Source organism: Cajanus cajan, chromosome 4 (genome assembly GCF_000230855.2).
Source record: "Cajanus cajan strain Asha chromosome 4, NIPB_CcT2T_4, whole genome shotgun sequence".
NCBI classification, from domain to species: Eukaryota; Viridiplantae; Streptophyta; class Magnoliopsida; order Fabales; family Fabaceae; genus Cajanus; species Cajanus cajan.
In genome coordinates this window covers 24,381,861-24,407,862 of record NC_138520.1, presented here as the reverse complement: position 1 = coordinate 24,407,862, position 26,002 = coordinate 24,381,861, and the positions used below count along the sequence as shown (strand labels likewise).

At 42.0% G+C, this 26,002-nt stretch overlaps 2 protein-coding genes across 2 annotated transcripts; both read right to left on the bottom strand.

The window, feature by feature from the left end:
* Positions 1–24,265: 24,265 nt before the first annotated feature.
* Positions 24,266–24,580, bottom strand: LOC145957253 (uncharacterized). The gene has a single exon (XM_083073474.1). The coding sequence runs from the start codon at positions 24,578–24,580 to the stop codon at positions 24,266–24,268; it is 315 nt and encodes a 104-aa protein (XP_082929600.1).
* Positions 24,581–24,616: 36 nt separating this feature from the next.
* On the bottom strand, positions 24,617–26,002 carry LOC145957252 (uncharacterized). The gene is made up of 3 exons (XM_083073473.1): positions 25,877–26,002; positions 25,008–25,747; positions 24,617–24,845 (listed from the first exon to the last, which is right to left on the bottom strand). Exons 1-3 carry the CDS (start codon positions 26,000–26,002, stop codon positions 24,617–24,619), a joined length of 1,095 nt encoding a protein of 364 aa, XP_082929599.1.

Below are 26,002 nucleotides of genomic sequence, written 5' to 3'. Positions count from 1 at the left end.
CAGCCTAGGCGAAGGCATTTTCACTTGAGCTCCCATCGAGATCATCCTCCCTCACCAGCTTTCCGAAGCGAACCACTTTCTCCACCTGCATGGCGGAGAAGTCAAACCCTGGGGCAAGTAACCTTGCCTGGCGAGCTGCCTTGAGGAAACCCTTCTTATGCTCAACCACGACAGACCGCTCGGTTTCCTCAAGCCTCTTTTCCAACACTGCCCTCTCCGCCTCCAGCTTCGTAAGGTCCACTCTCAAAGCGGCAACCTCCTCTTCTTTGCCACCGAGCAGAACCTCGTCGCAGAAACACTTCTCAGCCGCCGCCACCAACTCACTCTTCAGAGAGGTCACCTCATCCTCCAAAGAGCGTACCCGGCCACAGGAAGACGTCACCTCATCCTCCATGAAGCGCACCCGACTTCGGGACGAGGCCACGAGCTCCTGCAGCTCACCCACCTGGGAAGCATAAGCCTCATTGGACCGCAGGGCGATCTCTAGAGACTTCTGAACCCTCGCGAGGTCGCCCCTCACAGCTTGAAGCTCAGCCCCCTACATTTTCGCTTCACCAAGTGCGGCACCCAGAACCTTGTTCTCCTCTTTCAGGGCCTTGTTCTCCTCCCTCAAGGGTTGAACTCGGCCCCTCAACCTCGCCAGCTCCTCTTGCTGCTTAGACCATTTGTGCTTCCAATAGTCCACAATGGCCATGGTCCTCTGTAGGAAGACCTGGGCAGCGTCTAGGCCTTCCACAGGCCCGGCTGACTTGATCATAGCTTGATCAGCCGTGCTCAGCGACCCTTCGGGAAAATTTTTTTTCAAAGACACCCTAGCGCTCCACCAAGAATCGATGTCCTCCAAGGCGCTCAAGTGATCCAACCTCACCACAGAGTCCCCCTTTTGGAAGCGCTGAGCGAGGTACTAGGTTCTGGGGGCCCCCCCTGACGGGCCAGACGATGGCGCCGACGTCACTGGAGTGGATGTCGGGACCTCGGAGCTTGGCCCCTTCCTGCGTTGGTCGGTGGCGGTAGATGCAGGCACCTCCTGCTCGGCCACGAGAGGATTCCCCCCTGGCACCCTAGAGCTCGGAGGTACAGAGGCCCCAACAACATTCCTCACCTGCAAAAAATAAAATTACCCTCCTAAGGCAAAAGACAAGAGAAATGCTACATAGAAGAAAAATCACAGAGGGGCAAAGCATCCACCTCGGCAGCCTGGGCGGCCTGCCCAGCAGCCTGGGTCACCATCTCGGCAACATCCCCTACCTGCAAAAGTCGGCCCTATGTCAGAGGGCAGAAGAGCAACATAAAAGATAGAAGAAAAGCCAAAGAGACAAGGTACTCACCACCTCGGCAGGCTGAGCAACCTGCTCAGCAGCTTGAGCCATCTCTTCAGGGGCCACTTGAGGAACCTTCACGGGTGACGGAGAGCTCCCAGTGAGATCGACCGCATCGGCGTCAGCGACCCTCGAGGTCACCTCCTTGTAGACCCCTGAAATTGTCCGGGTCGGAAATAAAGCTTGAAGACTCTCGAAGACTGAAGGAAAATCAGCCAGAAGGACTCCTAGGAGGCCCTAGGAGGGTTCTCTGTAGGTCTAGAGGTCTTAGAATAGCTCAAAATAAGGAAGTGGAGGGAATGAAGCCCAATACGGCCGTACTGAACTTAATACGGCCATATTGAAGCTTCAATACGGCCGCAGTGAACTCAATACGGCGTATTGAAGTTTCTGAAACTTCAATACGGCCGTACTGAAGTCAATACGCCCGTATTGACACTTCAATACACCCGCAGTGAACTCAATACGGGCGCATTGAAATTTCTGAATTTCAATACGGCCGTATTAAACTCAATACGACCGTATTGAAGTTCAAAAATTTCAATACGGCCGTATTGCTCCTGTAGGCCGTATTGCGCCTATTCCCTATAAATATGACGTCAGTTGGACGTCATTCCACACTTTCACACTCAGTTTTGACTCCCTCCTTGAGTATTCTGGGGTTTTTGAGCAGTGTTCTGCCCTAGAAATCTCTCTGGGAGTCGATCCGACGAAGTTCTGGAATTCCGAGCACTTAGCTTGGAGATTCAAACCTAGTCGAAGGGAAATCCTCCGGATTTCCGTAGTCAAAATTTTTTAGGAAGGAGTGAGCGGGCTTGTAGAGCGAGGGAACGCCAAAAAGCTTCCCAGTTTTACTTGATATATAAAAAGCACGCTTCAAGAGGTTTCTTTTCTAAAAATCCCTTCTTTTACTGCTTTCTGTGTGCATATTTAACTGTCATCATGTAGATAGTTAATTTATAATTGCTTATAATAAATAGGGGTAATTTAGTAATTTTTTGCGCTATTATTTTAGAAATAATCTGTCATAGGGAACCCGAAAGGGGCGCTGTGGGGTGCTAACACCTTCCCCACGCGTAACCGACTCCCTTACTCAACTCTGGTTGTAATGGCCGAAGTTGATTTATAAAATCAATTGCCTTATCCCTTTTTCCAATGTTTTGAGTAAAACATTGGTGGCGACTCCACGAACCCCTCCTTTTTGCGAAAACCACTAATCCATGGAGGGTCCCGCTTGGGATTAATATGGATTGGTGAGCTTTTTAATAAAATTGCTCGTTTGACGAGGTCTCAGTTTGAGAATAAGTCATTCTAGCAATCCACATTTTTAAACAAATAAACGAGTCCAACCATCCTTCGCGAACGCCGAAAGCCCGTTTCGGGCCGGTGGCGACAGATGGCGACTCCACTGGGGAAGCCTCGAGAGTCAGTCCCATTTAGTGACAGATTATTTAACAAATAATAGTTAAAATTTCTTCATTACCCCTTGCTTGTATGATAACATGCTTTATATATTTGGCTTTAAAATAACTGTTGTTTGTTTAAATTTCCGCAATTGTTTGAAATAAATGGCACACAGACCTTTGCACACAACAGTTCCCTCTATACCCGGGGGCATGAGTGGTAATCCATAGGGAGTGGATGTTAGTACGGCCGGTTGATGGGTTTATAGGAGCCTATGAGACCGTTGTCGGAAAAACATCACTCAAGGTGATAACCATGAACTCAAGTCCGACAGTGCGTTGGAGCTTTCCATCGGCTTACGACGAGAGGAATTGGGTCCCTATAATGGGGGCACCTTGGGGGCCTTTGACCAAGTGAGAACAGTTAGATCCTCCTTGAATATGCACTTTTCTGCAGGAGACCCCTACCTCGTGATTCGCTCGTGACTGTTCGTGGATGAGTGAATTGTTTGTGCATTGTTTATGTGAAATTGTTTGAGCATACATTGCATTTCTTTAAACATACAACATTCCTATTCTTTTAAAATAAAAATAAATAGGAATAAGGATCTTCCATTGCATGGTGTTAACATCTACCTTCATCACATTCATATAGGTAGTTTCCCTTTTCACCCAAAAATACAAAAAAAATATAATAAATAAAAATACCCAAAAAAAAAAAAGAAAAAAGGGTTATTTATCCAAACCAAGCAATATCATGCATCATCTTAGGAACATCCTAAAAACATGATAATGCTTAGTTGAATAAACACTATGCATGCATATCCACCACCATCATCTCATATCATGCATATAGATCATGGAGGGATCTAGGAGTTATTCATTTCATACATCTCTCCTAGTATTCCATTAATAAATATTAATAAAAAGAAAGAAATAATCGATGCATATGTTCAAAGAATGGATCGCACGCCGTTCGTTATCAAGTGTAAGCCAACAACCATGCCAAGCGAGCATACGTCAACTCCGTTGTTGGTAATCAGACAAACAAAGGGGAAGGTCCAACACCATTAAGGATCACAGTTCCAAGGCCTTTCCCTTGCAAATCAAATAAGGCTGTGCCGTGGATATACGACATCCACTCTTCTGCCGACAGCGATATCTCCAACATCGCTGGACTTGGGGGCATAACTAGGAGTGGCAGGATCTACACTCCCGAAGATCTTTATGATAAAGCCCCCAAGAATAAAGAAAAAGAAGAAAAGAAAACCGAGGAAAAAGAATCTGAGGAGGAGACAGACGAGCTGTTAAAGTATATCCGACAGAGCGAGTACTCCACCGAGGATCAACTTCATAAGACGCCAGCAAAGATTACGCTGTCGTCGTTGATCCGAAGCTCCGAACCGCATCGACAAGATCTGTTGAAAGTCTTGAACAAGGCATATGTGTCGCACACTATCTCCTAAGACGAGTTTGAGGGGATTGTTAGTCACATCAAGGCTAATGACCACCTCACCTTCATCGATGAAGAAATCCCCGCCGAGGGATCAAACCACAACAAGCCCTTGCACATCTCTATAAAGTGCAAGGAGTATCACATCGCTAAAGTCTTGGTAGATAATGGATCTTCCTTGAACGTAATGCCAAAAAAAAAAAAAAAAAAAAAAAAAAAAAAAGCGCTCGAGCAAGTGGCAATCAAGGGAATCCAAATGCGCCAACAACATGATCGTTCGAGCCTTCGATGGATCTAAAAGAGAAGTGGTGGGAGAGATCAATCTTCCAATCCAAATTGGACCCACTATCTTTAATGTCGAATTCCAAGTGATGGACATTACTCCCGCATACAGCTGTCTCCTCGGCCGACCTTGGATTCATGATGCGAAAGCTGTACCCTCTACGCTCCACCAGAAAGTCAAGTTCATAGTGGGTGACAAACTGGTGACTGTACAAGCTGAAGATGACATACTCATCAGCAAACCATCCACCATACCTTACGTGGATGCAGCGGAGGAAGCTTTAGAAACCGCCTTCCAAGCATTGGAAATCGCCAATGTCGAAACGTTTCCCCGAGAAATGAAGAAGGTAGCCTCCATGCTCACCAAGAACGGATACTTGCCAGGACAAGGATTAGGCAAGGACTCCCAAGGAATCCCGGAGCTACCCATTATCAAGGATAATCCGGGGAAACAAGGGTTAGGATACAACCCTAACAAAGATCAAAGAACGAAGAGGAATCAAGATCCTTCTCGACGTTCTTTAAGCCAGATCTTTAGGAAGGCCGGTTCACAAGCGTCAAGGCCGGTCGTCGTCGTCAAAATGTTTTTCTCCTTCCGATAGGGATGTATAGACTCAGTGACTATTAGAGATCACTCCTCGGGGACAGCCCGACCCCCGAGCCTCGATAGGGCACATGTTTCCACTATGATTATAATAAAATCATTCTTCATTAATTCTTTATTGCTTCTTTTCTCGCTTGCAATAAAATTCTAGACCACATTATTTTAACCCTGTTTGAATAAACATGAATGAGGTTAAAATCATCTTAATAAAAATAAACCCACATCATTTTTATGTGGAAGTGTGTGTGTCAACTTGGAGCACCTTTTCTTGGCCTCAATAAGTGCCGTCATGGATAAAAAGAAATCCATTCAGGACAAAAATCCTAAAAAACAAAAAAGCTCGGCAGGAAACCCAAAAAGGGGGCTGCACAAAAATAAGAGCAAAAGACCCGCTAGGAATCCCACAAAAGGGTGACCTAGGCAAAAATTAGGGTTACAAAATAATGAACAAAAACAAAAGCCCGCTAAGACATCACAAATGGGTGTTTTAGGCAAAAGTTAGGGCCGTCAAAAAAAAAAAAAAAAAAAAAAAAAAAAAAGAAAAAAACAAAATAAATCCATGATGGTACCATCAATTGAATTCAACAAGGGGCTCAAGAAAAGCTATCCAAGTTGTCAAAACACAATCATTAATAACAAAGATGTGCTTAAACCTCATAAGTGTTTAATCGAACAAGCCTAAACACATAAGCCTACCATGGCCAGCCATTCTTACAAAATCCATTTTTCAAAAATAAAATAATCCCCTCTAAAACACAAACTTTTGAAAATATATATCCTTTCCTTCTTTTCTCTCTTGTCCCAACGATTTTTGAATAATCTAGTGGAAACATGGAGATATAGTGGTCAATAGGAGGGTTGACACATCTTCTAAAGAAAGGGAAGAATCATTTGGTTGATGACACCAAAATCAAATATGCATCATTCCTCGGTAACAGAAATCGGCAGAGCACAGTCCGTCTGGAGGAATGGCAAAATCCAAACACAAAAACGCATCGGTTAATTCTTTTGAAAAAAAGAATCAAATAGAATTAGGTGCATCATACTGCATACATGCATACAGATGATAGGTGTAATGGAAGATCACTTATTCTCTGTTTATTGAAAAAACAAAAAAATAAAAAATATAAACTTCAGAAAAACAATACGCCCGTATCATGTTCAGTACGCCCGTACCAAAATTAGGGTTATGAACAAATTTTCAATACAATACGGGCATACTGAAATGAATAACGGCCGTATCGGCAATAACAGAAATCCTCCCTCACGTCGATGACAAAATTCCTCCAAGAAGAAGAGGATAGGGGGAGCCATTCATTTTTTCTAAAAAAAAAAACAACAAATTAATAAAATAATTAAACTTGCATTTTGTGCATCGCGCACATTAATTGCACATTCAAAGACCTCATCATGAGGCAATTGCATAAAAATAGAAAAAATAGAAAATTGCTTGTGTATGACAGCAGCAAACAAAATGCAAAGATTCAGAAAATCAACAGCGTCATACAAAATAACTGAGCCTGGAGAGGCTTGCCGAAAGAATACTCTCAAAATAACTGAGCCTGGAGAGGCTTGCCGAAAGAATACTCTCAAAATAACTGAGCCTGGAGAGGCTTGCCGAAAGAATACTCTCGAAATAACTGAGCCTGGAGAGGCTTGCCGAAAGAATACTCTCAGAATAACTGAGCCTGGAGAGGCTTGCCGAAAGAATACTCTCAAAATAACTGAGCCTGGAGAGGCTCGCCGAAATAATACTCTTTCAAAATAATTGAGCCTGGAGAGGCTCGCCGAAATAATACTCTCTCAGAATAACTGAGACATTTCTGTACAGCAAAAGCCAAAAACATAAAAAAGGCAAAAATACAGAAAAAGCCAAAAAATGACAAAAAAGGCAAAATACAGAAAAAGCCGAAAATGAAAAAAGGCAAGGATATAGAAAATCCAACAAACAGATTGCACAGAATAATTGAGCCTGGAGAGGCTCGCCGAAATAATACTCTCTCAAAATAACTGAGCCTGGAGAGGCTTGCCGAAATAATACTCTCTCAAAATAATTGAGCCTGGAGAGGCTTGCCGAAATAATACTCCCGCAAAATAATTGAGCCTGGAGAGGCTTGCCTAAATAATACTCCCGCAGAATAATTGAGCCTGGAGAGGCTTGCCGAAATAATACTCCTTCAGAATAATTGAGCCTGGAGAGGCTCGCCGAAATAATACTCTTTCATCATAACTAAAGCCTGGAGAGGCTTGCAGAAATAATACTCTCTCAGAATAAATGAGCCTGGAGAGGCTCGCAGAAATAATACTCCCCAGAGGGAACCTCAACTCATACCCTTGGATTCAAAATCCCCAGCAAGAGTTATCAAGCAAGATCGTCAAAATCCCCAATGGAAGTACGATCTCCCAAGCAGAATATCCAAGTCAAAGGACTTAAACTTCCTCAGTGAAGATAGCTCTCCAACTCAAGTGTCGAGTGAGGCTAAGCCTGTAGAGGCTTCCTAAATAATACTCTGGGATACATAAGATCCCCAAATCCCCAGTCGCCTACTCAAGAGGCATCCCTGCAAAAGGAGAAAAATCAAAAAAATATATCAATAAATATTCCCCAAGCGGAATCCGGCACTCAGCCGAACACTGAACTTCAATTCCCCAGTCGCCTACTCAAGAGGCATCCCTGCAAAAGGAGAAAAATAAAAAAAATCAATAATCATTCCCCAAGTGGAATCTGGCTCTCAGCCAATCATTGAACGTCAAGCTGATATGCCTAACAGAAGAGGCTAATCAAAATCAACGACAGAATCCCCAGCGGATAACAGCCTACACAGAGGCGACAAAAATCAGAAAACCCAAAAGAGATACCCGAATAAAGATAACCGGGATACTCCACCAACGTCAAAGGACGTCAGCCAAACATAAGGCATCGCTCAATTCAAGAAAAGCATCTGTGTCTACACCCCAAGGAAACAGAAATTCCTCAATGGGTACCAACAATGCAATGCAAGTTGGGGCACAGGAACCTATGAATGACTGCACATCCCCTAGACGGATCCCTGCGTTATCCAGCCCTCAGTGGCTCCAAAATCAAACCGTCGAAGCAGCATCGTGGACTGTGGAGACAAAAATCATCTCAAATCCCTGGAGAGGGCAAACTCACATTGCCAATGTCGTCAAGAACACGGAGGCAGACCCTGGAGAGGGCAAACTCACCCTGGAGAGGGCAAGACTCACGCATAAGTCTGGAGAGGCGACGATTAATACTCACCCTGGAGAGGGCAAGACTCACGCACAAGTCTGGAGAGGCGACGACTAATACTCACCCTGGAGAGGGCAAGACTCACGCACAAGTCTGGAGAGGCGACGACTAATACTCACCCTGGAGAGGGCAAACTCACCCTGGAGAGGGCAAGACTCACGCATAAGTCTGGAGAGGCGACGATTAATACTCACCCTGGAGAGGGCAAGACTCACGCACGAGCCTGGAGAGGCGACGACTAATACTCACCCTGGAGAGGGCAAACTCACCCTGGAGAGGGCAAGACTCACGCACAAGTCTGGAGAGGCGACGACTAATACTCACCCTGGAGAGGGCAAACTCACCCTGGAGAGGGCAAACTCACATTGCCAATGTCGTCAAGAACACAGAGGCAGACCCTGGAGAGGGCAAACTCAGTTGCCTAGGTCGTCAGAAACAACCGAAGCAGAGCCTGGAGAGGCGGTACTCAATCATCAGTGATGTTAACACTGATGTCTAGCTTCCGGCTCGGGCATCGAGTGAGGCTAGGCCTGGAGAGGCGGTACTCAACCATCAGCGTCGTCAGAGGCACGTTGGTGTTCAACTTCCGGCTCGGGCGTCGAGTGAAGTTGACCCTGGAGAGGGCAAACTCAGCTGCCTAGGTCGTCAGAAACAACCGAAGCAGAGCCTGGAGAGGCGGTACTCAATCATCAGTGATGTTAACACTGGTGTCTAGCTTCCGGCTCGGGCATCGAGTGAGGCTAGGCCTGGAGAGGCGGTACTCAACCATCAGCGTCGTCAGAGACACGTTGATGTTCAACTTCCGGCTCGGGCGTCGAGTGAAGTTGACCCTAGAGAGGGTAAAACTCAGCTACCGAGGTTGTCAGAAACGCCGAGGTATGCATCAACCTGGAGAGGCTACTCAACAATTTTCCACCGGAAGACGCTACAAGTCAGAAGGTTGGCACATCACCCGGACAATTGGGTCAACTCCTTTACTTGTCAGCCGGTACACCAAAAGGCCGTCCGACTAAGTAAAGGGGGGGCAGCTGTAGACCCCTGAAATTGTCCGGGTCGGAAATAAAGCTTGAAGACTCTCGAAGACTGAAGGAAAATCAGCCAGAAGGACTCCTGGGAGGCCCTAGGAGGGTTCTCTGTAGGTCTAGAGGTCTTAGAATAGCTCAAAATAAGGAAGTGGAGGGAATGAAGCCCAATACGGCCGTACTGAACTTAATACGGCCGTATTGAAGCTTCAATACGGCCGCAGTGAACTCAATACGGCGTATTGAAGTTTCTGAAACTTCAATACGGCCGTACTGAAGTCAATACGCCCGTATTGACACTTCAATACACCCGCAGTGAACTCAATACGGGCGCATTGAAATTTCTGAATTTCAATACGGCCGTATTAAACTCAATACGACCGTATTGAAGTTCAAAAATTTCAATACGGCCGTATTGCTCCTGTAGGCCGTATTGCGCCTATTCCCTATAAATATGACGTCAGTTGGACGTCATTCCACACTTTCACACTCAGTTTTGACTCCCTCCTTGAGTATTCTGGGGTTTTTGAGCAGTGTTCTGCCCTAGAAATCTCTCTGGGAGTCGATCCGACGAAGTTCTGGAATTCCGAGCACTTAGCTTGGAGATTCAAACCTAGTCGAAGGGAAATCCTCCGGATTTCCGTAGTCAAAATTTTTTAGGAAGGAGTGAGCGGGCTTGTAGAGCGAGGGAACGCCAAAAAGCTTCCCAGTTTTACTTGATATATAAAAAGCACGCTTCAAGAGGTTTCTTTTCTAAAAATCCCTTCTTTTACTGCTTTCTGTCTGCATATTTAACTGTCATCATGTAGATAGTTAATTTATAATTGCTTATAATAAATAGGGGTAATTTAGTAATTTTTTGCGCTATTATTTTAGAAATAATCTGTCATAGGGAACCCGAAAGGGGCGCTGTGGGGTGCTAACACCTTCCCCACGCGTAACCGACTCCCTTACTCAACTCTGGTTGTAATGGCCGAAGTTGATTTATAAAATCAATTGCCTTATCCCTTTTTCCAATGTTTTGAGTAAAACATTGGTGGCGACTCCACGAACCCCTCCTTTTTGCGAAAACCACTAATCCATGGAGGGTCCCGCTTGGGATTAATATGGATTGGTGAGCTTTTTAATAAAATTGCTCGTTTGACGAGGTCTCAGTTTGAGAATAAGTCATTCTAGCAATCCACATTTTTAAACAAATAAACGAGTCCAACCATCCTTCGCGAACGCCGAAAGCCCGTTTCGGGCCGGTGGCGACACTCCTCGGCACTACGAGGGGCAAAGGTCCCCCCAACCTCTTTCTCGCCCTTCTTTCTTTTTCAGTTCGTCTTCAAAGGGGAAACCTCCTCCTCCTGAGGCTCGGGAACCTCGATCTCGGCAACATTGTAGCGGTGCTTTAGCTCACGCCACTTGTTTCTGCCCATTATGCTTGCAAACATAGAAAATAAAACACATCAGCAAAAGAAGGTTTCACAAACCCTAACAACCTAAGGAAACCGGAATACTCACTCTCTAAGCCCCTCTTCTTGTACGCCGAGTTCGCAAGCGATAGGACGAGCTTGCAATCCAGCGGGCGAGGAAGCGCTGCAAGGTTCTCAGTGGCAACCGCCTCCGAAGCCGTCAATCCCAACTGCCCCACCCCGTGAAACCTAGCCGGCGCGGAGCACCAATAGAAGGGGAACTTCGGCAACCCGCCGAACTAGAATGCCCCATCCTCCAACGGGTCGACGTCCACCAGCGCCACCCAGAAAAACTCTTGCTTGAAATTTTTATATGACTGGGAGTAAAGGGTGAATAAACCCCCATCCCTACTCCCACTCAGAGACAGTAAGCCGTAAGGCGGAACACCTAGTTTCAGGTGATAAAAATGAAGAAAAACGGGAAGAGACACCTCTATCCCTAGAGCTGAACACAGGACTTAAAAAGCCTGCAAAAAACCCCAACTGTTGGGGTGCAACTAGCAAGGAGCCGAGTTGATGAAATTCAAAAAATCGCACTCAAATTGAGTGAAAGGAAGGCAGACGCCTAAATCCCTAAAGAAACAGAGGTAGACATAGAAATGGGGAGGGTCTATAGACTTCCCCATGTACACACCCTCACCGGCTTGACAGGGTTCAAGCCGGATCATTCGGGAAAGGGAACGGTCACAAATTCTGTGCGATTTTCAAACCGCATTGACCTTAAGGAAAGACCTAAACACACTTTGGGTCTCCCCCACATCGCGCTGGACCCAGTCGTAGCCGTTCCGGTAGCCACCGCCTTGCCCCACGCCTTACCTTTGTGCTTGGCAGGCGCAGAAGATCCGGCACCACTCTCTCTAGCCATCAAGAAAACAAGAAAGACTCGAAGAAGGAGAAGATTGGAGAAAGGAGAGAGAACAGAGAAATCGAAGTACCTGGTACTCCTGTGACAAACGAAAGAACGGTAAAGAAGAAGCACAACCCAGTGGCTGAAAAATGGCGACGGAAACAGAGAAGACGAAGGTGAGGAATAAACGGAAGCGAAGAAGACAGCGCGCGTAGGAAGCTGAAAGGGCGAAAAAAAAGAGTAAAGTGAATGAGAAAGGGCGCGAGAGAAAGAAAAAGGGGTTTTACAAAATCCAAACGGCCACAACACGTGTCAGCCAGGGAGCATAACTGGCGACACACTTAATGACCCCCATTGTGACGAGCACCAGTCATAATTGCATAATCGTCACCCTCACTCACGCGCCGCCTGCACGTTTTCAAAAATGAGGCAATAGTTGCAACACATGGCATCTTGACAGGCAAGCATACGCGAAGGGTCACAGCCACTTGACGAGCTCGGTCTTAACTCCTCGACCTACGGTTTTCGGAGCTCGGGGGGCTCGTGTACTATCCGTACAGCTATGCCGAGCTTGAGCTCGGCATAACAACGCAGGACGATCTCGGACATGCGCTGGGAAGATCTCGGCCTAGACGAGATATGCTATCTAATCAAATCATAATTGATCTCAAGCCCAAGGCCCAACGAAACCCTAATTCACACCAAGGTACGTGCATTACTTATACGAGACTCATATTCATACAAACCCTAACTTTAGCATCGGAGTCTCTTTTGCAGGTACCACCCCATCTTGGAGCATCAACGTACCAGTGAAGGAGGCTCACCGACCTTACCTAGCGAACCATCCCTACCTCGGATTCCCGGTATGAACATGACTCATTGCTTCCAAATGCTATTTATGTCTTCTAGCAGCTATGATGATCAATCTATAAACATTTGTTAAGAAAAATTAGAACAATTAGTAATAACTCATTAAACATATAAAATGAAAACTTAAAATAAGAATTTTCAAAATTGTAAAACTTACTTTAGTTCATTAAGATACTATTTGTGAATCGACAATAATATGTTTCGTCTTTATTGCATAATATTCACACTCATATCTTCCTTTTTTTTATCAAACTACAAAATATATATATATATATATATATATATATATATAAGTAATTTCAATATTAATGATAATTCAAAACACTAAGTTACTAGATAATATAAATTTTTTTAAAGAAAATAAACTAACATATAACTAAAAAAAATTTAACCTTATCTCAATACTTAAGATGGGTCTATCAATTTTAATAAAAATAATAATCAAAACCACCTATATCAATCAATTTAAGTGCCATATTAATTGTACCATTTTGATTCACAAATCTCCCAATTAAATATATGGTTCTGCATTGAGTTCCACTAATCCTACCTATAAAATTTTATTCCAAACTCAAGTTCAGCCACATATATATAACTATGTGCACACTCAAAATGTATTACAAATTCTATCAAATTTGAATTGATTTGGTAAAAAAGATGACAAAGTTTAAATATGTGAAAAACGGATTTTGATCTTTATTAAATCATTATGATATATGCTAGAAAATTAATTCGAACATTATTCATTCCTTCTTTCTCTTTCAAATGTTTTTCCTTTTTTACCAATATATAATATAATACTTTAAACAACTCCTAATTATAAACTAATTATGGCAATTATGAATGGCACAAACCCCATAATTTCATTGAATTTTACTAGTTTGAGTATTACTTTTATGCTCAAAACTAATCCACCCAATTTCTAATGTTCACCATTACTTATAATCTCTTTTATGCATATGCAAGAAAATTACAATATTAATGTTTAAAAATGCGAATAAAATCAAGTGTATTTAAATAATATACAAATACAATTCTTTCAACAACACGTTTTAGGATTGATTTTAATTAACTAAAAATAAAATACCTTGATTAAAAAGTATTATTATTATTATTATTATTATTATTATATATATCAGCTTTTGTTTTCATCAATTAATACTCTACATGTTAAGAACTTATACAATAGGCATCAACATTATATTTTGAGTTTTATATATATATATATATGACTAGTAATACTACATAGTAGAGAGCAAGCATGATCTAGATCACTATTTGCCTATAGAATGCAAAATACTATGAGAGAAAATGAAGCATAGGGATACAAATCTTTTATAGTTTCAAAAGAAAGAGCAGGATTTGCGTTGCAAATTTCAACCATTAAAATTAATAAATTATAATTAACAAATAAAATAAGTTAAACAATGAAGTGACATGCATTATATTCGTGGAACAAGCATCCCAACCAAGACCCATAAGTGGCCTAAAGCGATTGGCCCAAGTGGAGGAGTAGCTGCAGAATGTGGAGGTAGGCCACGACGTACAGGTGAGAGAAAAACGTGAGGCTCAAGACGTTAGGCACGGGGCACACCTACACAGAGCGGTGGCTCCACCAGCTCTTGTACAGAGATTACGAGAGTTGTTGCGCATGGCATGACAAGCACAAGAAGGGGTGCAATGTATAAAATTACTTTCGATCAAAAAGAAAAAAAGTAAGAAAATTGAAATTTAGCCTCCAAAACCAAAAAACCCTAAGCATAAAAAATTTGACATATTGATTACATGATTAGAAACATATTGTGGTTCATTCTTGCTATTTGTAGTGATTGGTGGTAGAGAAAAACACATGAAGAGGAACACATACCTTTGACAAATATAATGCACGAGAGCAACAAATGGAAATGGAGGACGCGGTGAACACAATGCAAAGGGCCTCAACGGAGGTGGGGCAGCCATGATAGTGGACCTGGATGGAGGTGTAAGAGAGCAAAGACCAAAGGTGCGAGATAGTAGAGATCAGGGGTACAAGAGACAATATAGAGCGAAGAGAATTCAAAACGTGAGAAAGAAAATGATTTCTTTAATATTGTTCAAGGATATTTAAGATCGGTTATTTAAGAACCAATTTTAAATATAGCACTAGGAGAAACTTTTTAAAATTAGTTATTTAAGAACCGATTGTATACATTACATATAACATCGCTTCCTAAATAATCAATCTTAAATGTAGTACCAAATAGACCTTTTAAAATCGGTTAAAGGTTAATTGATTTTAAAAGATCTTTTTAAATCGGTCAAATTTTAACCAATTTTAAAAGTGGTGGCATTATTTACAAAAATTTCACCGCGTCACTTTTAAGATTGGTTCCCTATTAATCAATTTGAAAACCCCAATTTTAAAAGAGATTTTTGTACTAGTGTAGAGTGAGACAAACAACCCTTGAGGGCCCAACGAGTTGGGAATTGTTTTTGTTATGATAATACCTCTTGTTACAGACCTAATTTTGATGCTCCGACCATCGAAGTTAAAGATCAATGTATTGAGAAGATATCATCAAAATTTTTGCATGATCCAACAGTTAACAAATTCTATAAAGGCATTGCACTGTAGTTGAAAAATAGGAGTCTTATACCAGGCAACATTTTTGTTTCGATGGTATCTCTCACTACAAACCTGATATCAACGATCCAACCGTTGAAATTGAAGATCAATATATTATGAGGATACTATAAAAAAACCAGCATGATCCAACGGTTAACGAGTTCTCTAGAGGTCCTGCATGATGTATAGAAAAAGATTATATTTTTATAAGATTTGGTCCCACATCAGTCAACTCTCTTATTTTTTGCCTCCTAGATAGTTATATAAGAAACCCTCTAGCCAAGGGATTAAAAAAACCTCAAGTTGCATAGCTCCCCCCTCTCTATATAAATCTCTGAGTAATAGTGAGACCTTTTGTTGAGTGAAGGGCTACTAAAACGCACCCCGCACGCATTTAGGAAGATTTCCTTATAGAAAGCTTGCTTCGGAGGTTCTAAGTTCTTCTCTTTTATTTATTGTCTTATTTATTTTATTTTTTTATTTTTTTATTGCTTTATTTATTATTTATTATTATTTTTATTAGTTTATTTATCATTTTATTTATTATTATTTTCTTATATGCAATAAATAAATAAATAGCAATGTAGATAATAAGTATTTTCATCCTGTAAATAATTAATAAAAGGGATAAATATTCAAATTATTATTTATTATTATGCTAAATTCATCATAGGATACCGAATTAGGGTATTGTAGGGTGTCTAATATCTTCCCTACGCATAACTGACCCCCGAACCTAATTCTGGTTGTTAAGGTCATAATTTACTTTTGAAAACCTTTTCTTTTTCCGATATTTTGAGAAAAATACTAGTGGCGAGTCCTAAGAACCTTTTTTTTTTTCAAAAATCATTGATTAGGGATTAGTTTGGTTTCTGGGCATTCCCTAACCAATGAAATTTTCAAACGAAAGTCCAAATCATCTATGGGCAAGATCAGAATTTTTTGGGTTCCGACAAGTGTAATTAGTAGATTAGGGGAGGTGCAACTAGCAAAGTCTTGTTAGAGTTATTTAGGCTTGAATGGTCCAAATCTTTTTTATAGCCCATTGGTTTGGACGTCCAAACCATGCTAAGCTTGTCATCCAAGCTACAAATTAAGTTGTATGGCTTTGATAGTGATATCTCCACAAACTTGTTAAAAAGTAATCATTAGTCTAGTAGTTGTAATGATTATAGGTTAGGTAGTTAAAGTTAACTTAAGTTAACCTAGGTTATTCTTAAACTAGGATTAGCTTAGCTTGTTCCATAAGCTTCTAGACAACTAACTAGACTTGTAGACATTTAACTAGAGTTACTTAGCCTCAGTACAAGATATCTAACCATGGTTACACTTAACCATGGTCAGTCTAGTTTTTAGCATAAGCCAACTAAACTCTATATATTGTAGTTTTGACTCATTTTATACTAGTTTTTTGAGAATTTATGAAAGTGGCTGAGATTTATCTCTTAGAATTCTCTCTCTCAAAAGCTTAAATCTCTCTTTGATTTACTTTCAATTCTCTTATCCTATTCCTAAGAGTGTGGTGAGATTTGAAGTGGTTTATCTTTTTCCTTGAAGTGGCACCTCTTGAAGGGAGGTCATCACCATTGAAGGTGATTTTAGAGGTTTCCTCCTCCATTAGAGACCTTAGAGAAGCTTGAGGAATGTCAAGAAAGAAAATATTTAAGAAGAAACTTGAAGGATAAGCTACAACAATCTAGTCTCTCCTTGAGGTTTCCATAAAATTTTTTATCATATGAGTTTCTAAAATAGAAAATGAAATTCCACGAGAAGTTAGATGAAGAGGGTTATGTATTTAGTGTGTCCACTTTCATTCGAACTTAGGGCATACTAAGTGAAGATTAGCTAAAAAGCAAATATATAATGAATATATTAGATTCAGTGATACAGTTCTTGATTTTTTCCACAATATATGATATTGTAACCTAGACACTCAATTCCAATTGTAGGTTAATATTAAATTAGTGATCATTTTAAATTGGAATCTAAAATGAGTCAAATAATAAACAATTCAATTTTGGAATTCAAAAACAATTTTCAGTTATGTGGTAAACTTCTTTTGATTTGGATCCACATATTCATACTCTTGTCTAGCTTATAATGTAATCATTTAGGTCAAAGCTCGACTCGATAAGATTCAATTTAGCTCAAAGCTCAACTTAGGATCAACATAAGCCTTTTCTTTTCTCAACTTGAACTCAACTTTGTTTAAGTTTGTGAATAGTTTGGTTCAATTCGTTAACTTGAATTACATGAACCAAAAGACAATTTTTTTGAATCATGTATATATATCAATCTAATTCATGAATTGAGTTGAACTATACTTAATTCAAGTTCGGTTCATTTATTTTTTGAGCTCAATTTTAGTTCATTTGATTCATAAACCAGATTCATCAAGCTAATTATCAAATCGAGTTTTGAACTATTTTGAAATTGGGTTGGTTTATTGCTACTAATACTTGGAGGCTTGTAATCATTTTTCCTTTTAGTAATACATGATTTATGAGAATGCATGGATATACTATGATGATATGAAATGAAATTGTGTTTTTTTCTGTGGGAGGACTTTTATTACTTTTATCTTTTGATTCTTGAAGGGTGGAACTAGTATAGTAGAGCTAATAGCTCTTAAGATTTCAAAGCAGTTATAATTTGATATTTGTATTTTTGTAATAAGAGTATTCATTTTATGATGTATCTAAACACTATCTTGTTGTTGGCTAAACAAAAGTGTTGAGGTTGTTAAGATTGCTAAGTTAATTACTGACTCAATTACTAAAACCCTTCTTGAAGATCTTTATGAAGGTTGAAGATGTTTTAGTTTTGATGATGTTAGCATTAGATTTGTATAGTTTTGTTTAGTTTTCTTCATTCATTTTTGTATTTCATGGCCTATGTTGAAAAGGAAAATGTATTGCTTGTTATTAGACTTAGAAAGCATAAAACTCATATTTCAACTTAATGTTTTTTATTTCATGTGAAAACATAATGTAAAAGATTACAATATGTTTTGACATAAAATAGAACTTGGTTCATTCAAAAGAATTCATGATTAATCAGATAATAGATTACCATTTGAGGTAATAGATTATTGAAATTTAGTTTTGAAGTGGAATTCAAAGTCCTCTCTGTGATAATTGATTACTTGTTCATGTCGTTGATTACCATGGTGACTTTTGAGTGAAAACAAGTGAAACATGTTGAAAATGTATCGAGACAATCGATTACCAACTTTAGTAATTGATTACCTATGCTAAAAAGTAAGTTCTATGGTTCTTGAAACATGAGATAATTGATTAACAAGATCAATAATCAATTACCTCAGTTCTTATTCTAATAGATTTCAGGATCATAAAAAGTTGGTAATAAATTACCTGATATTGGTAATATATTACTACTATTATGAGTTTTTAATGTTGAAATCTTATTTGCTTTATAAATATAACTCTTTTTAAAAACTAAATGATATGATATGAGATATGATTAAAAGAATCGGAAAATCAATTTTTAGTGAAGATCAATTTTTTTCAGAACAATCAAAGAGCAAAGAAAATTCAAGAAAGATGTTATCTTGAAAGAAGTTCAAGAAAATCAAGATTGCTAAATAATTCTTTGTGGAAGATCAATCTACACATCAAGTGTATCAATTATGATCTTTAAACTATTGTTTGAATAGCTGGGTATGATGTGGTATGTTACTCTTTTGAGATAAGGGTATCTCATGAAAGAGTGAAAAGAAATCCCGAGATAGATTTTCTCAAGTGGATTCTTGAGGTGCAAGGATTTTGGTGATTGTATAATCTTGTGGGATCAAGATTAGGTAATTGAGTTTTTCATTATAATATTGCTTGTACATGGTGTTTGTAAAGGATATTATAGTCGAAAGACTAGATTTAGCAGGGAATTAAGTCTGAAACTTGATGTAGGCCTTTGTATGGCTGAACTAGTATAGATCACTTTGCAATTTCTCTTTTTTACCTCCATATCTTGTTATATTTCTTGTTAAATTGATAAAAAAGAATTTTCAGAAAGTAAAAGAAAAGTTTTCTTGAATATTAAAGATTGTTGTGTTGTGAAATCTAATATGTTATATGCAATCTGGTAATAAAGTTAAGGAAGGTAATTACTAAAATCAATTTGGATTACATCTATTCCGTTGTGTAATAAATCTAATGTACTTTTTATCTTAATTGGTTTTTAATCTGAATGTGATTAGTAAATTTGGTTCAAGAAAGATAGTTAAATAAGTAAGAAAGAAAGGTAGATAAATAGGAGCCTTCTAAGCGAGAATCTGTTCAACCTCCCCTTTTAGATTCGTGTTCTACCTAGGACCAACAAAAAGCTCCGGTGAAAAAGACATGGATGAAAATATGGATTGTGGACTCGAAGGTAAAATGATTAGAAAATAGGAAGAAAGTAATTTTATTTGCCTTATACATATTCTTATTTTCCCTCAAAAGTTTGATCTGTTATAGGGACTTATTATTAGTTCTCGTCTAGAATCAATTTGACACTTAAAAAAAACAACAACATGAGTCATAGTCGTGAGTCACAAATCATAGTCGTGATGCTAGTCAAGCTCGTGACTGGCTCGATGAAATGCAAAGAAGGGTGGAAACCTAAACACATCACGATCTAACTCATCAATCACATACATGACTTGTCAATCACGATCGTTGACTTGTCATTCACGCTTGTGACTGACCTAGTCACAATTGTGACTTGCCTATCACACCTATGATAGAATCTAACATGTGCGAATTTTGATTCTTTATACCTCATAAACCATCCAATCACTAGAATTCATCAAAATTCACCAAAGTGACCATCAAATTGGTAGAAAAGTTATAAAGAACATGTTATACGATGAAAAGAACAAGTTATACATACAAATTACATGCTCATATTATTCATTCATATAATAACCATTTAGGGTTTCCAAGGGAATCCATAGGCAATTCAAAACATATAAATACGGTCCAAATCATGAAATCAGAGGCATACACATATCATTAACATCAATTAGAACATTAAAGCGCAACAGAGAAGACAAAGACACATTTTGGGAAAAATCCTCACACATAAGGCATACAACAGAGACAAGATTAAGGATTAATCCCACTACGTAACATATAACTTATGCCTAGTGCGAGATTACCCATATCCCCCTTACTTTGATGAGTGCTAGAAGATGATCGTGGATCTTTGAGGTATTCTCCTACGGGCTTTGGTCTTCGTAAGCCCTCAAAGCGTAAACACACAATAAGAAAAAGTGAGAAGTGTAAAATACAATTGCTAAAAAAACTTTCTTTTTAAAACTTGACTCCCTCTTAACCCAATAATTAAACAATTAACTATAATTAAGAAAATCCCTTCCCTTAATTAATTAATAAATAAATAATAAAACACTTAAATATAAAACCTTGTATTATATATGTTCTTACCGGAAATCTGCCGTAGAGATGATCCTCCGAGTAAGATTGGTGAGCCTCCTTCACTGGTACGCTTGATGCTCCAAGATGGGGGTGGTACCTGCAAAAGAGACTCCGATGCTAAAGTTAGGGTTTGTATGAGTATGAGTCTCGTATAAGTAATGCACGTACCTTAGTGTGGATTAGGGTTGCGTTGGGCCTTGGGCCTGAGATCAGTTGTGATCTAATTAGATAGAGAATCTCGTCTGGACCGAGATCTCCTCAGATTAGTTATGATCTGGTTAAGTGACGAGTTGACGTCACATAGCGCGTATCCGAGGTCGTCATGCGCTGCGATGCCGAGCTGGGAGCTCGGCCTTGCAGTACAAATAGTACACTAGCCCCCCGAGCTCCAAAGACCGTGGTTCGAGGAGTTAAGTCCGAGCTCCTCGAGTGGTTGTGACCCCTCGCGTACGCGTGCTTGTTGAGATGCCATGTGTCATAACTGATCACCTCCCGAGAACGTGCAAGTGGCGCGTTAATGGGAGTGACGGTTATGTAATGATGGTTTGCCTTTGTCATAATTGTTCTTCAATTAATGTGTCATCAGACGCGTCCCTGGGCTGACACGTGGCGTGACCGTTTTGAATTTGGGAGAAACCCTTTTCTCTCCCTCGCGCCTCTTCCCCTTTCACTTTACTCTCTTTCTTGCTTTTGCTTCTCGAGTACGATAGCTCTCTTTGCCTTCTTGCTTCCGTTCGTCTCCATTTTCACAGTTTCTGTCATCATTTCCGGTAACCCAGTCGTTGTTAGGGCTATTTTCTGAGGAAGAGTACCAGGTACTTCCTTTTTTCCATTTTCTTTTTCCTTCTTCTCTAGTCTTCTTCGAGTCTTTCTTGTTCTTTCCATGGCTGGAGGGAGTGGTGCTGGTTCCTCCATGCCTGCCAAGGGTAGGCAAAGCGTGGGGCAAGGCAGCGGCTACTGAAATGGCTGCCGCTGGGAAAAAGAAGGAGGTGGCGCCGCCAGCGGACCTCGTTCCAGGTATTCCTGGGTTCGACTGGGTTCGGTGTGAGATGGCGGGGGTCCAAAGTGTTTTTTGGTCCTTTCTTGAGGTTAATGGGATCTTGAAATCGTGCAGGGTTTGTGACCCTTCCATTTCCCGGATGATCCGGCTTGAACCTTGGCAGGCCGGTGAGGGCGTGTACATGGGGAAGTCTACTGACCCTCCCCAGTCCTATATGTACCATTGTTTCTTTAGGGATTTAGGTGTCTGCCTTCCCTTCACTCAGTTTGAGTGTGATTTTTTGAACTTTGTCAACTCGGCCCCTTGCTAGTTGCACCCCAATAGTTGGGTTTTTTAAGGGCTTTTAAAGTTTTGTGCTCAGTTTTGGGGATAGAGGTGTCCCTTCCCGTCTTTCTTCATTTTTACCAGTTGAAGATAGGCGTTCCACCATACGGCATACTGTCTCTGAGTGGGAGTAGGGATGGGGGTTCTGGTTGCTGAGCAAGTCGCCCAGGCTGCCAAGGTGAGTACCTTACTTTTTGCTTTTCCCTCTATCTTGTATGCTAGTCTCTTGTTTCTTGACATGAGGTCGGTTTTTGCAGGAAGGGGACGCTGCTGAGGTCTAGGTGCCTCCGAGGTCGGAGATTCCGAACGTGGACCCCCCATGTCACCGAGCAGGAGACGCCCGTTTCCGCTTCTGTTGAGGCGCGCGGTAAGGGGCCGAGTCTTGAGGTCCCTATAGCCACGTCTGCCACCTCGACGGCATCGTCAGGATTGTCACAGGGGGCTTCCCGGAGCCAATACATAGCTCATCGCTTCGGGAAGGGCCTCACCCAGGTGCGACTGGACCATGTGAGTGCGTCGGCCGACGTGAACTCGCTGTGGAGCACTAGGGTGACCGCCGAGAAGTTCTTCCCTCGAGGTTCGCTGACCTCGGATGACCAGGGATTGATCGACGAGGCTGGGCCTGTGGGAAGCTTCGACGCTGCCCAGGTTTTTCTGCAGAGAACTATGGCGATTGTGGACCACTGAAAGCATAAGTGGTCCACACAGCAGAGGAGCTGGTTAGGTTGAGGAACCGAGTTCAACCTCTGAAGGACGAGAACAAGGTCCTAAAGGAGGAGAACAAGGTGTTGAGCGCCGCCCTTGGCGAGGTGAAGATGCAGGGTGCCAAGCTTCAAGCAGTGAAGGCAGATCTCGCCAGGGTGCAAAAATCGTTGGAGATTGCCCTGCGCTCCAACGAGAATTATGCTTCCCAGGTGGGTGAGATGCAGGGGCTCGTCGCGTCGTCCCGAGGTCAGGTGCGGAGCTTGGAAGATGAGGTGACGTCTTCTCGGGGCCGGGTTCTCTCTTTAGAGGACGAAGTGACCTTTCTGAGGGGCGAGCTTGTTGTGGCGGTTGAGGAGCGTCTCCGCGATGAGGCCATTCTCGGTGGCAGGGAAGAGGAGATTGTCGCCCTGAGAACGAACCTCGCGAAGCTGGAGGCGGAGAAGGCGGCGCTAGAGAAGAAGCTTGAGGAGACCGAGCGCTCGGTTCTGATTGAGCATAAGAAGGGTTTCCTCAAGGCTACTCGCCAGGCCAGGCTCCTCGCACCAGGATCTGACCTTTCTACCATGCACGTGGAGAAAGTCATCCGCTTTGGGAAGCTTGTCAAGGAAGACGATGTTGAGGATAGCTCCAGCGAGAATGCCTCTGTGTAGGCCAATTTTGTAATAGCTTAGCTACATTTTTTCTACTTTATTTTCCTGTTTTGAATTCGTGTGGAACTGTGAAACATTGCTTGTATATGTATATTTTTCTTTGTCTATTTGCGTTTGCGCTTTTCTTTCCCTTTGTGTTTAGGCTTGATTTTTGCTATTTGGGTGTTTTGAGACACACGTTCGATGTCTGTTGTATGCTTTTATACTTGGTGATATTTCACCTTGAGTTGATCATGCCGAGGTTCAAACGCGACCTCGATTTTTCGTTAAGTAGTTTTTTGTGAAGGTTCGAACTCGACCTTAATCATACCGAGGTTCGAACTCGACCTCAGATTTTTGTTAAGTAATTTCTGTGAAGGTTCGAACTCGACCTTAATCATACCGAGGTTCGAACTCGACCTCAGATTTTTGTTAAGTAATTTTTGTGAAGGTTCGAACTCGACCTTAATCATACTGAGGTTCGAACTCGACCTCAAATTTTTCGTTAAGTAATTTTTGTGAAGGTTCGAACTCGACCTTAATCATACTGAAGTTCGGACTCGACCTCAGATAGGCGTGTTAAGGTTCGTACTCGACCTAAAACAAGCGTGTTAAAGTTCGTACTCGACCTCAAATTTTAGCGTAGAACGTGTTTCATCAAGGTTCGAATTCGACCTCGGATTTTAGCGTTTTAAGGTTCGTACTCGACCTCGAATTTATAGCAGAATGTATTTCACCAAGGTTCGAATTCGACCTTGGATAAGCGCGTTGCGCATAGAGCATTTTGTGGTAAAATGATGAAGATACAAGAATGTGAATAAGAGAGAATGAGTTACTTTATTGATGAAAATATGTGCCTCGTTAAAAACCCTCTCAGCCAAAACCCATTTTTCTATTTTTTGGGACAAAAGACTGAGGCGGGAAAAAAGTGCACAGCTCATTCGTACAAGGTTTAACTGAAATAAAACTTGAGATGCGTAGAATTCCAAGTTCGCGGTATAGGTTTTCCGTTGAGTTCTTCCAGTCTATACGCTCCATTTTCCAAGTCTTCTGTAACTCAGAATGGGCCACCCCAAGTGGGCGCAAGCTTCCCATCTGACGTGTCTTTCCGTGCTTCGCCTAGCAATCGCCACACCAAGTCACCAACTCGGAAAAAGCGAGGTCGCACTCGTGTGTTGTACCTTCGGGAAGCTCGGAGCTTGCAGGCTTCTTCGTGGATTTGAGATTCATCTCTAAGCTCGTCAACCAAGTCGAGGTCGGCTGCCAACTCTTGAGCGTTCTGCTCGCTATTGAAAACTTGACGTCGGTGGGATGTCTCTCCGACTTCCACTGGGATCATTGCGTCAGTTCCGTAAGTTAGCCTGTAAGGCATTTCTTGCGTGGTTGACTGGGGAGTGCAATGATATGCCTAGAGGATGCTGGGAAGTTCATCGGGCCACTGTCCTTTGGCGTTCCCCAGCCGCTTCTTGAGTTCCCGGAGGATGACTTTGTTGGCTGCTTCGGCTTGGCCATTGGTTTGGGGGTGTTCCATCGAGGTCGGAAGATGTTTGATACTGAGCTCGCGGAGGAAGTCCTCGAATCCCTGTGTAATGAATTGTCGGCTATTGTCAGTAACAAGGGTGTGAGGGATTCCGAATCTGCAAATGATATTCCTCCAGGTGAATCTTTGCACGTTCTCCGTAGTGATTTTGGCGAGTGGGCATGCCTCGATCCACTTGGTGAAGTAATCGATCGCCACTAGGAGGAACTTCAGTTGACCTTTCGCAGGGGGGAATGGCCCGAGGATGTCCATCCCCCACTGGGAGAAAGGCCACGCCGACATCATATGGTGGAGAGCTTCAGGTGGTTGCTGGTGTGTGTTGCCGAATTCCTGGCACTCTTTGCATTTTTGGATGTAGTCTTGGCAGTCCGACTTCAGAGTGGGCCAGTAGTACCCAGCTCGGAGTACTCTGGTCGCCATTAAGCGTGCTCCGGAGTGCATGCCACATATGCCCTGGTGAATTTCTTCGATGACGTAGGTCGCCTGAGGCGCGGTCAAGCATTTCAGTAGTGGGGTAGAAACGCCACGTTTGAATAGCTCGTCCCCAACAATGACGAACTTAGCCGATCTCATCCTCATTTTCCGAGCTTCGTCCTTGTCTTCGGGCAAGGTCCCTTCTTTCAAGTAACTCCAGATGCCTGTCATCCACCCTATGTCTCCGTTGTCGCTGACATTGACGGTTTTGTCGTCCAAGTTGGGTGAGTGCAAGGTCTCCTGGATGATGGTTCGGTGTTGTCCAGGCCTTTTAGTGCTGGCGAGCTTTGATAGGAGGTCAGCTCGGGTGTTCTGTTCTCGAGGCACATGTTGTATGGTGAACTCGTCAAAGGAAGAGATCTGTTGGGATGCGACGTGGAAGTACCGCTGAAGAAGAGTGTCCTTTGCCTGGTACGTCCCACTGAGTTGCTCTACCATGAGCTTCGATTCGCTGTTGCAACTCACTTTTCGGGCTCCGAGGTCGCGGGCTAGCCTCAGTCCTACGAGAAGTGCCTCGTACTCTGCCTGGTTATTGGTCACCTTGAAGCTAAACTTGAGGGATTGCTCCAAGGTGACTTGGTTTGGCCCTTCCAAAATGATACCTGCACCACCACCTTTAGAGTTGGAGGACCTGTCAACGTGTAAAGTCTATACCTGAGGTTCCTCGGCGATAGTAGGCGTGAGCTCGGCTATGAAGTCAGCCAGACATTGGGCTTTCAGGGGTCCGCGACTTTCATACTGGATGCCGAACTCTGACAATTCCACTGACCACGCAATCAT